At 36.3% G+C, this 12,218-nt stretch overlaps 4 protein-coding genes across 4 annotated transcripts in view; 1 reads left to right on the top strand and 3 right to left on the bottom strand.

The window, feature by feature from the left end:
• Positions 1 to 541, bottom strand: part of LOC119557941 (serine-rich adhesin for platelets) — a 47,300-nt gene extending 46,759 nt beyond the window's left edge. The window contains exon 1 of the mRNA XM_037870954.1: positions 357 to 541. The gene's annotated coding sequence lies outside the window, so the exon portion shown is untranslated. The remainder of the gene's footprint in view (positions 1 to 356) is intronic.
• Positions 542 to 1,212: 671 nt separating this feature from the next.
• On the top strand, positions 1,213 to 3,743 carry LOC119557468 (poly(ADP-ribose) glycohydrolase). Its single transcript, XM_037870234.1, has 2 exons — positions 1,213 to 2,086; positions 2,148 to 3,743. The coding sequence occupies exons 1-2, from the start codon at positions 1,374 to 1,376 to the stop codon at positions 3,598 to 3,600; spliced, it is 2,166 nt and encodes a 721-aa protein (XP_037726162.1). The 5' UTR covers positions 1,213 to 1,373; the 3' UTR covers positions 3,601 to 3,743.
• Positions 3,744 to 4,432: 689 nt separating this feature from the next.
• On the bottom strand, positions 4,433 to 5,318 carry LOC119557399 (probable insulin-like peptide 7). The gene is made up of 3 exons (XM_037870144.1): positions 5,106 to 5,318; positions 4,730 to 4,902; positions 4,433 to 4,602 (listed from the first exon to the last, which is right to left on the bottom strand). The coding sequence occupies exons 1-3, from the start codon at positions 5,240 to 5,242 to the stop codon at positions 4,433 to 4,435; spliced, it is 480 nt and encodes a 159-aa protein (XP_037726072.1). The 5' UTR covers positions 5,243 to 5,318.
• Positions 5,319 to 7,007: 1,689 nt separating this feature from the next.
• LOC119557826 (allatostatin-A receptor) overlaps positions 7,008 to 12,218 on the bottom strand; it is a 96,494-nt gene continuing 91,283 nt past the window's right edge. Inside the window, exons 8-11 of the mRNA XM_037870784.1 lie at positions 11,000 to 11,075; positions 9,597 to 9,752; positions 9,420 to 9,528; positions 7,008 to 9,093 (exon numbers count right to left, since the gene is read on the bottom strand). Coding sequence (XP_037726712.1) covers positions 9,424 to 9,528; positions 9,597 to 9,752; positions 11,000 to 11,075 — 337 coding nt within the window. The 3' untranslated portion in view covers positions 7,008 to 9,093; positions 9,420 to 9,423. The remainder of the gene's footprint in view (positions 9,094 to 9,419; positions 9,529 to 9,596; positions 9,753 to 10,999; positions 11,076 to 12,218) is intronic.

The raw sequence follows: 12,218 nt of genomic DNA, 5'->3' as shown, positions 1-12,218 counted from the left end.
TTTTGATTGTGTGTATGTGTGTGGTTTTTTTAAACTTTTTAAAATTGTTTTTGCAACGCTTTCAAAACAAACAAAAGCGCGCTCCTCTCCAATTTTTCTTGCTCTCTCTCTTTCGAACTCTCTCAGAATTTTTGCACGTGTATGCAGCGGGATTTCTTCTTCTTTTCAACACGTAAGCTCAAACGAAAGAGAGGCAAAATGCCACCATCCCATGCGTGCGAGCGAGAGCGCTACAATAGGGGTTAAAAAATAAAACAATAACCGAGATTTCGCCACTGACGTCAACTAAAAATAATTCAAAATTCTGTGGCTACTTAGCAAACTATTTAAGTAACTACTTGTATTTTGTTTCTTACCTTTGCGTATTTTGTACTTGTTTCTTTTTAATTAACCAATTTTAGCCGCATTTAATTATACTTTCCGGGGTAAGTGCACTTTTTTTAGTTTCCGCTCGATTACTTTGTAAGTATTAACACTTACTTTGGCGCTATTTTCGTTAAACTATCGCACTTTAAAAAAAAATAGAGAAAAAGTTGATAATTCCCTTTGTTGTTGTTTTCTCTGTTTATTTGTTGTTGTTTTTGCAGCCCGGTTTTATTTGCAATTCGCATTGCAACGCACTCAATGCGGTATTAAATGCTATTGGTATTTAAATACGTTTGGTATTTGGTGAATATACCAACAAGAGATGGGCACACTTCGAGCGCCAAATTTAAAAACAGAAGACTTGAATACTTTATTAATATTGTTTATTTGCACTGATCATTTCTTCCGATTTTGATAAGCTTGAATTATATGAATATGAATTTAATTTCTAAAACATCAAAGCTATATTAATTGATTTTCCTTTAAATTGTCCATTTGCAGAAATGGCGCCTAAAAATAGCATTGCTTAGTCCGTCTGCAATGGAAAGAAAACAATTGCAAGAAAACATTGTAGATTGATAAACGCTTAAAAATAAGAAAGAATAAAATAAATAAATAAAGACATAAGAACGTTTCTCTATTGTGTATTTATTGGATTTGCTTTGCACAAAGAAACAAAATTTAAATAAATTCCATGTGCTTGGAAAAGTTAAATAAGAATTTTATTAATAATATTTTTGCAATTAATTTAGTTTTCGCATAAATATTTACCAACTATATAGATGGTATTTTTTGTGCTGCGATACTTGGCAGAACTATCGCCCATCCCTAAAGCACCGGCGCGCCAGAAGTCTGGCCACTCTACGTATCATCGAAAAAATAATAAGGACACAATCATTTTCCGCACATTCCAGAGGATCCTACAATCTTCGGCCCATTGCCGTGGAGCCAGTGCATCCTTGCTGACCAGCCGACTGGGCAAGGAGATTTGGCTAAGTTCCGCCAAAATGTCACAGTCACCGAATGGCGGGATTTCCACAATGGAAACGGAGGAGGCGCCGGAAAATCTAGCAGACTCCCTTGAGAAACCATGGCGCGGAGTGCCCATGGAGGCCATACATCGCAATCTCCATCCCTTCGAATTGGAAAACCTGCCACCCGTCAGCGCTGGCAATCTTCACCGGGTGCTGTACCAACTGCCCATCCGGGATACGCCGCCACGCCCACACAAATCGCCCGGGAAATGGGATTCGGAGCATGTTCGCCTGCCATGCGCGCCAGAGTCGAAATATCCCAGGGAAAATCCAGATGGCAGCACCACCATCGATTCTCGCTGGGGAATGATCGAAAGGGCCCTGCTGCAGCCCATCGAATCGAGTGAGGAGCTCCAGGCGGCCATACTATCCTACAATACCACCTACAGGGATCAGTGGCACTTTCGGGCCCTTCATCAGCTACTGGACGAGGAGCTGGACGAGAGCGAGACACGGGTTTTCTTCGAGGATCTACTGCCGCGTATTATTCGCTTAGCATTGCGGCTGCCGGACCTGATTCAATCGCCTGTTCCGCTGCTCAAGCAGCACAAGAATGCCTCCTTGAGTCTGAGTCAGCAGCAGATCGCCTGCCTGTTGGCCAACGCTTTTCTGTGCACCTTTCCGCGGCGCAACACGCTGAAGAGGAAATCCGAGTACAGCACATTTCCAGATATAAACTTTAACAGGTAAGCAGGTGCAGAATATACCAAGAATCAATCACTATACTTCAATCCTCCTCCCTCACAGGCTTTACCAATTGACGGGAGCAGCGGTGCTGGAGAAGCTCAAATGCATTATGCACTATTTCCGGCGAGTGTGTCCCACGGAGCGGGATGACAGCAATGTGCCCACCGGTGTGGTGACCTTTGTCCGCCGCAGCGGATTGCCGGAACATCAGGTCGACTGGGGCCAGAGTGCGGCGCCCCTGGGCGATGTGCCATTGCATGTGGACGCCGAGGGAACGATCGAGGACGACGGCGTCGGGCTGCTCCAGGTGGACTTTGCCAACAAATATTTGGGTGGCGGTGTTTTGGGACACGGCTGCGTTCAGGAGGAGATACGTTTTGTTATCTGTCCAGAGCTCTTGGTTAGCAAGCTCTTTACGGAATGTCTGCGGCCATTCGAGGCGCTGGTGATGTTGGGCGCCGAGAGATATAGTAACTATACGGGATATGCCGGAAGCTTCGAGTGGTCCGGCAACTGTGAGGACTCCACGCCCAGGGATAGCTCTCGTCGCCGGCAAACGGCCATTGTGGCCATAGATGCTTTGCATTTTGCCCAATCACAGCATCAATATCGCGAGGATCTCATGGAAAGGGAGCTAAATAAGGCGTATATCGGATTTATCCATTGGATGGTCACGCCGCCACCAGGAGTGGCCACCGGCAATTGGGGATGTGGTGCGTTCGGCGGAGATTCCTACCTTAAAGCCCTGCTACAACTCATGGTCTGTGCTCAGCTGGGCAGGCCTTTGGCCTACTATACCTTTGGTGATACCGAGCTCAGAGATGATTTCCATGACATATGGCTGTTGTTTCGAAGTGAGGGTACTACGGTCCAGCAGCTTTGGAGTATCCTAAGGTCCTATAGTAGACTTATAATGGAGAAGAGCCCCGAGGAGTCGCGTGAGGGCAAGGCATGCCAAAAGACGATGTACGAATTCATAAGGGAGGAACTGATAAAGGTCAAAGATGGAACAGGAGAAGGACAGCCCCCAGAAGCTGGAACATCAAAATCAGCTGGATCAGGAGAAGCAAAATCCGAAGCAAAGCCATCAGCAACAGCGAAAACCTCACCAGAACTTACCAAAAAGCCAGCCCAACCGAAAGCCGCTGTTAGCCAACAAAGTCCTGATCTGTTTCCCACGCAACCGTCCCAAGATTCCGATTCCTCGCTAGAACAGGTCATTCTCATGCTGTCCGATGATGAGGAGACCAATGCCATGATGGAGGCCGCCAGCTTGGAGGCAAAGAACAGCGAGGAAGTCAGCAACAGCAGCACACCGGCCAAGAGCAGTAGTTCCTCCTCGAAAACAGAAGGCGGCCGCCAGTTGACCCTGCTCGAGATGCTGGACTCACATTACGAGAAGGGACAGGCCTCGAAGAGGCCTCGAAAAGCACCCAACTGCAGCAAGGCTGAGGGTCCAGCAAAGAGTCGCAAGGAGAACGATGCGGAGGACAAGAAGGATGATGTTGACTAAGTGATATTGCCCTAGAGGATAATAATATTAGGCCTTCTTTAAGTCTGCTTAAAAATTGTTTGCTGAATATTCTCAAAAAACTTTTTAAACCAAATTTTTTTTGGCATTACAAAACTGACTATTAAATCTAAATGAAAAACGTATATATAATGCTTTTAATACTCTTGCTTAACTCTGTAATGTTTAATATATTATTTTAAAACACTTAACTTACATTTGAAAAACAAGCTTAATGTGTAGATGTTTGCATTATAAACGAGAACATTATTTTTTTTTATTTAAATTAAGCAAAAGTATAACGATTATTATGAATTTTGTATTTGCCTTTTTGTAATGTTATGGAAATTCTATCAAATCAGAAAAAAATTTGGTATGCCAAATAAAAATATAACTTGTCAAGTGATAATAAAAGATTGACTGATATATTCTATCATATCATGTTAATCAATTTACAACAATTTTTAACAAGTTATATTTGATGGACATTTGAAATTGTCAATAAATATATACCAAATATATAAATGTATGTTCCGTTTTGCGATTGAAAGTGAAAGTAAATTTTTAATTTACTTAACATCTTTATATCCTTGTAATTTTCTAGGCTAAGATAACAAAAAAAACATTGCCTGTATCAAAATTGTACGTAGAATCGTTAAATACCGAATATTAAATATGTAGTTGAACTTAAGTAAAGATTTTTTTTTAAAACCAAATCCTGTTTATTTTTAATAAGAGTTTATTTCACCACAACAAGAACATCAACAACAACCACGAAAAAAAAGCGAATATATATGGTTTTATATATCTAAGCATATCCAACGTTGCTGGCGAATCAATAGTGATTGCGTCGTTTGTTTGAAGGACAGTACTCGGCGTATTCCTCCCAGGTGCAACCCGCCTTGGTGCAGCATTCATTCGAGATCGATGGAGTATGACCATCCGATCGGCGACTTCTCAGGAACATATTGGCATAGTTGACGTGCAGCCAGGTGGATCCATCAGCTGGAAAAGGACCACAGACCATTAAATATTTCTCTATCTATATCAATATCATTTCTCGCTTGTAAAATTCCTTCAGAACTTCTGGTTTCACTATCATTTCCACATTATATTGTAGACATTGACTTACGGTCCGTGGGGCTCTTTTTGATCCAGGCCTCATCATTGCCTGTCCTCTTTTTGTTGCGCCGCGTAAGTCGGTAAATATCCTTCTCGCAGGCCCAATACAGCTGACGGACGAGCTTGTCCCGGCAGCGAGAGTGCGTCTCTTGGTGCCACACGTTCTCCCAGTCCGATTGCGAACTGAAAAATAGGTGATGCCTCTTGAATATAAAAAAATGTTTGTGCTAAATACGATTTTTCCGACATAATACATGGAACCTGTAGTTTTCATATCACTAGCACCACTTAAAACTACCCCTAGTTGTTGACAACCTCACGTAACTCGGCCCCTATCAAACCGATTTTAGCCGGAGAGGTGTCAATGGAATGGTAGCTTAACTCACCGCTCGCGGAAGAGCATCTCGAGACCCTCCTCCGTGTGCTGCAGTGCCTCCGGCGTGGGGATCAGCGGCAGGACGAAGAGAAGGACAGCGCCGCAAAGCGTCCAACTGCCCGTGTTGGGTAGCATCATCTTGGACATTTCCGATGTACCCGACTTGGAATTGGAGGCTCTGTGATCCCTTGATGTCCTGGTGTGGCTAACACGGCGGACCCGTGGCGACTGAACGCTCTGGCCGGTGTGTTGTCCGGTTTTGAAATATATCCGGAGCCGGGCTCCACCAAAATGGCGGCCAACTGTCGGGCGTCGGCTGCATAATTAAATCGGTTGGTCAGCGCTCTATTTGAAGTAATGAGGCCCGGGTCCAGGACCTTTAACCCACACTCGGCCAATCCAATCTAATGAAGAGCAACGGCAGCAATTGCGTATGCGGCCAGTTGGCCCGCTTATTGCCTTGTTTATCTCCAGTTCCATCGGACACCGCAAATTGGACCCACTTCTCTGTCCTCTGCTCCGCGATTCACCTGAGATTTCCCATCCGGCCCACCTGTAACCTGTTGCTTGGCTAACAAAACATCATAAAATCTGGCAAGTTACACTGTTTGCCTCGTAAAACGAGCCGAACGCCGGGCACTTGTTTTTATTTCGAAGTTGGCATAAATTTTCCAATATTTGCACGAATTTCAATACTACCCACGTTGGCACAACAGTGGGTTAAGTATGTCAAATAAGGAACAAAAAGTTTATAGTGCAAATATGTGATATACTTTTAGAAAGCAATGTGCCATTTGAGTGCTTTCTTACATTTTTTTTAGTTTATATCATTTTGTCAAAATTTCTTAAAAATGTTTTTACAACCCCTCCGAATTCTTTCAATTTGATTTCTTAGACTAATTGTAAATTTCAGAAAAATGCTCCTTTAGTCATACGAAAAAGATATATTATGCTTATACTGGTATCAATGAATAAATAACAAAAAAATCAAGTACCATTTAAAATTATTATTACAATTAGCAAATAAAATGTTCAACTTAGACATAATTGGTTTTAAAATTTTAATCATACATTTAAGAAGTAGGCTTAAGTCATATATTTAATTATTATTATAATATAATTATATTTAATAAAATTATCCTATTACCAAATTCAATGTTTATCATAATTTTTTTTTATAATTTGTTCCACATTTTTATAATTTGTTTTATATTTATTTTATAATACCTAATCCAATAATTGAGTAAGAAAAATCACAATTTTACCAAATAAAATGTTTTCTTAAAATTGTATTTATAATTTGGTTAAACAATTTTTTATCCCACGGTTAGCACACAGCAAACCGCCCACACAAGACAATAGGTTAGCTAAATAATGTCACTGTTTACACATTTTGTGCGAATTTATGATGCACCTTTTCCGGCCACCATGTACATTCCTCCAGTTCCAAGTCGAAATCCTTTGTCCTTTGCTTATTTTTCTAGCTCAGTTCTTGGATGACTTTGCCGGTGGTTGGTTGCTTTTGGAGACCGAATTTTTTCTACCATTTTTTGTAAGTGCTTTCCAAACATAGATTTTATATAAATAAAAAAAACCAAAGAGGTGCTGAAAATTATTTTAATGTGTCTTCGTATTTAAATACATTCTAACAAACGTTTTAAATCAAAATATTTACCTTAGATAAACAAGCAATCAGTTGAAACCAATGAGCAAACATAGAAAGTGTCAATTTAATGCTGATATTGTATTAATATTTGCTTGTCACTTAGTACTATTGTAAATAGGTTTTGCTTAATTAACACAAATACAAATAAATTATTTGATGTTGTATTAAAGGATTTAAACGTATTATCTGCATCACTTAGCGTTTTTTTAAATGCCACGGCCATGTCAATAAAAACTAGAATTAATGTTGTGTACACAGAGCCATCAATTTTATTTAACACATTGAACAAATTTAATTGTACATATACATTCATATACAAATACAATAAGTTCTGCTTTTCAACTTACGCTATAAAACTATTTGCTGCATATTTAAAAATCAAAAAATGAAATGAGTTTATTCCGTAATGAATTTTTTACTCGCTAGGTTTGTTCTAAATTGTGTGAGGCTAGGCGACTAGCGTATACCCCACGGGCCACACAAAAAAAAAATTCTTTAATTCTCAGCTTAAATTCTAGAATATTTAAATTTTTTAATTTTCAATTTTGCTTCTCTTCTTCGGCTGCTTCCATTTTTAAATTCAAATATTGTTCAATTCCACAACTGTGCTAGGAATGCAGTAGAATACATTTACAAATACAAATATAAATACATAAATATGCATTTATGTTGCCATATATGTTTACATCTTTTTGATATAATAGATACAATAGTTTTCTTAGGTTAAATACTGTGGTATACTTAAAGGGGAGTAGGTGTTCTTAATAGCTTTATTTATATCTAAGCTTAAACTTATTTTCAATTTTATTCAAAATAATTTTAAATTTGTTTTATTTTTTTAAATGGTAACTTGGATCAATGTGTGAATACCAAAAAATTACTTTTGTGCTGAAATATTTCAGCTTTTAAGTCAGCAAAAACAAAAATGTCAACCAAGAACACTTACTCCCATTTTTTTATATATCTAGTTTTATAATTATTTAGTTTTTACGTTTTTTTTGTGTTACATTTTAATTCGGCAAGGCCGAAGCCATGCAAACGAAAGAGTCCACAAAACAATCTAAATGTTTAATCGATTTGACTTATTTAAAGGTCAAATGTGTATAAGTATTGTTATGAAAATTTAATTGTAATTTACATGATAAACTTATGTCATAACTAAAGCAATTCGCATGGTCAACAATCGGCTAATTTATGAATTAATTAAATCTATTAGGAAATGGTGGGGACTAATGTTTCTTTGATTCGAAGGGTCTATAATTTATGCAGACGAAAACATTGTATATCTGTTTTTTTATTGTTGAATCAAATCTAGATTGATTTCATTTGCATAAAGAAAAAAGATGAAGGGATTATTGGGGCTTATTTATATTCAAATTGAGCTTTGCTAGTTGCAAAATGTAGAACTACTGACATCTTAAGCCCTTAAATCGAATATAAATTACTGAAACTTTAATCTTCATCTAAAATTTCAGCTCTCTTAATATAAAGTTTGTCTTGAGTGTAATACAAATTTCAGTTATTTTTGTGCTACTTGGCCATACAATATACATATATTTCAATACGCAAAGCAAAAAACAATCAACTTTCGAAAATCGTTTTTGTAAATTCCAAAGTCCCTACCGGTAAATCTCTTTAGTTCAATCTGGTCGTGTAATTTTATAATAACTTACTTTTCAATTATGCATTTTTCCATTTAAACGCTTAATTACTAAATGACACACATGCAAATTACACAGAAATCTACACATTGTTACAGAAATTCCGCTGTCCATTAATCCTACTCATTAATTTTAATGTCAACTCTCATAAATTTCTGTCACTCGGAATTTACCGCATATCTGTTTCAGATTTTTTTTTGGTTTGCCATTTCCAGTATTTCAGATGCCAAATTTCATTTCGAACAATTAAATTGTAGGTATTTTTTTATAAAATTAAATTGTATGTTTTAGTCTTAAGTCTATTCATTTTTCGCTTAACTTTCTACGTCTCAAATAAATTGCAAAGGGCGTCTATAGAGTTAAATATCAATTACATAAATCAATTCAACAATGAAAAATTTAAAAATAACTTTATTTTTGATTTCTTGTTAAGGAAAAAAAAAGAGTAATTAAAATAATCACATTTTATAATTCGGAAAATTATATTCTCCTAATAGACGTATATTGGTTAGTATATGTAGATAGTTAACTTATATGCGCCGCGTTTACATTTTTCTTTTAAGATTAGTGTTTTGTATTCTTCATTAGCTTTAAATTCACATTTTCTATCTTGGGTTTGAAAGTCGCCTTCAAAACTGATGTGACGATCCCAATTCATTCAATCTCATGAGCTGAAATAATAAAAAAAATGTTTTCTATTTAATATTATAGTTTTTAGAATGTAATAAAAATATATAAAAATTTTAATATATTTTTAGGATCAAGGTATAATTGTTAATATGTCTTAGTAAAAAAATAATAAAACATTTATATTTAAATAAAATAAAATGCATACTAAAAATTTAATATTTTTAGTATTTACTTTAGTTTACGGTGAAAACTAAATACGTCATTTTTTCGGGTTGTGGCCGTAAACTAGAGTTTTAACGACTTTTTTACGATTTATTTTTATCACTTAAATATATAAGTTTGAGTAAGATTAGAGACATAAACCCACCCGCTTAGAGCATTTCAATATTGGACGTTCCGTTGCCGGTTGCAGTTCGCGTGGTCTTGGTCACCTGTTGATTGGTCATCAAAGGAGGCGGGCTGCCACACCAAACCACCTAAAAGTTTATGAATATATCGTTACTATACAATGTATTTGGCAAATATCAAGTATGACTGGGCTAACCTTGCGGAATGCCTTGCGAAAGTTGTCGGACAGGAAGGCATATAGTATGGGATTGATGCATGAATTTGTGTAGGCCACCACATGAGAAATAATCTGGATGATGACCGACAGGTGACTGCCGCCATAAAGATTCAGAGCCTTCAGCACAAGAATGACCTAGAAAGAAAGGTATTATTATGATTGAAAGACACGTTAAAAATCAAAGAAATCATATTGTTATTTCTAGGAATGAAATAATCTTGCCTTTTGCTTACAATTCCCAACTAGTTAAAGCCGATAAAATATTTTTTGTAATTAAGCCAAAACCATTTAATTTAAAGACTTTCAATTTTGTAAATTTGTTTGGTCATCCCTTTAGTTCCCAACTAATCTTCGGTAAGACTTAAAAAAGATATTTAAAATAATTAAATTTGAGAAAAATATAAAATTAAAATTTTATTTATAAAAAAAAAATATTGCTGGCATTATTTTTACCATTATCAAATAGATATAAAAAAATATATTTTATTAGATAATAGGACAATGTTATTAAAGGACTTCTACATTTTAAAAACTCTTTTTCGTTGAAAAAACTATAATACTTTTTTGCTCATTTTTATACTTCCTAACTAACTTTGAATTGAAATAATTTATTTAATAAATCAAAATTATTAAAATCCAAGGAATAACTCTAGTAAGAGTTGCTATTAAAGACCACTAGAAGCATTTGCTTGCCATATGCTGGCATTACAAATGCAATTCGCACATCTTGCACATCGAGGATGTCTGTGTAATTGTAATTTCGTTAGTAATTTGTGAGCACATTGATTTTGTGCAAATACTTTGAGTGCTGGCAGCTCAAGACGCAGCAGCTGTTGGCTTATTAAACATCGGCAAATAAATGGGGCGACTTGATCCAAAAAAGGGGGCCGGAATATCGGAAATGTCAATTTATCGCAACTATCCATTGTGTTTGCCAAGAAAATTTGCCAGCAGATGTTGCCACTGCCAATTTAAGCCACTCAAATCGCCAGTTAAACTTTAAGTAAATCGATTTTGTCTTGTAAAGGTCTTCTTAGCTGGATATTAATTTAGAAAAATGTATGCCCTAGTCATGCACTTCGCAAGTCCTAAAAATAATAGCTAACTATCAACCTTGACCTTCTCGTTATCCATTACCAATCGTCGAAGTTCAATGTCAGATGCCAATCTTTGTTAAACCAAAAAATTAGTATGCCCAAAATACATATATTAGATGAGATTTCAGTGTCGCCTGTCAATCAAATGGCATATAACTAGCTTAATTAAAAATTGCAAAATTGACAGTAATGAGTTCGATGGAAAATTTGCGCTGAACTCTATGATATTTAATTTTTTTTTTGAGTTTTGATTTTATTTTGTGGTGGGTGTTCATTTTTACTTACATGAATGGGGAGCCAGCAGATGGCAAATGCCAATACGACAACAACAACCATTCGGGTGACGCGTCGTTTTCCCTTCCTGAAACAATAACAACAACAACAACAAAAATCTGAGAATTTGTGTGGGTTGTACATATGCTATATGGTATATGCAGATATAGATAGAAAGATCTGGGGGTGCATATAAATTATGCCGCAGTTCAGTTTGTGAATTTTGCATTGCCTGCTGCTCGGTGATTTATGAACTTTGCGTGCGAATTGCGAACTCGTCGCAAGTTCATTTCCATTCAAATTTAAAACGCAGCCTAAAATATATATATATATACATGCTATATACATGCTACGTATGTGACAGCCACCGCATTCGATTACATATGGTTTAAAGCATTTACATTAAAGTTGGTTTTCTTGAAAAATATCCCTTATTGTTTTCCTTTAACACTTTATCGATTCCATCGGAAAAGTTTTCTTCAACTGAATGTGAGTACAATTTAATAGTATTCGATTTATGATAAAACTGAACTTTGCCAAAGTATTTTTCAAAGTTTAAAGTTGCTGGAAGTTTAACTTGAAATTGATGGTTGGTGACCCCGATCACGTCTGCGTTGCTTGGGTAACTTTAAGAAACATTAACATTTAAGAAACTTTCTTTAATGCTTTTGCAATGCGGCTTGAACGAGAAATTCAATTTGTTTTGTTTTGAAATTATACTTTATTGCTGAAAATATTTTCATAATTGCATTTCAAATAGTTATAATTATTTGGTGACCCCGATAACGTTAGAAACTTTAAGAAACAAGCTTAGGTGCTTTTGCAATTTGGTTTGAAGAAAAAATTAAATTTCTTTTGTTTTGAAATTCTACTATATTGCTGTCAAAAATGTTTATAAGTGTACAAAAAATATTTGTTTGGTATTATAATTGTTTTCTAGCCTATCCAAATACATTTGCTGTATTTTTGCCTAAATTGGTCTTAAATTCCTGACAAGTTATCAAATTAAAATGGTACGCCAATATGAAATTCTAGGAAAATTATTGTTTCATGCTTTGCGTAAACATGTACCAAATTCTAGTTTTATTTCGCAAATATTATGAGCAAGTTAAACAACAAATATGGTCCTTGTCATTCCCATTTTCCCCGGAATCCTGCGGCAATCCTGCGGGAATATCACTCATATTTGTACTTATGTTTCGGTTTCGTTGACCTGCCCACTTAAAAATGC

Source organism: Drosophila subpulchrella, chromosome X (assembly GCF_014743375.2).
Source record: "Drosophila subpulchrella strain 33 F10 #4 breed RU33 chromosome X, RU_Dsub_v1.1 Primary Assembly, whole genome shotgun sequence".
Classification (NCBI taxonomy): Eukaryota; Metazoa; Arthropoda; class Insecta; order Diptera; family Drosophilidae; genus Drosophila; species Drosophila subpulchrella.
Note: the sequence above shows the minus strand (reverse complement) of the source record. Positions and strands in the feature narration are given on the sequence as shown.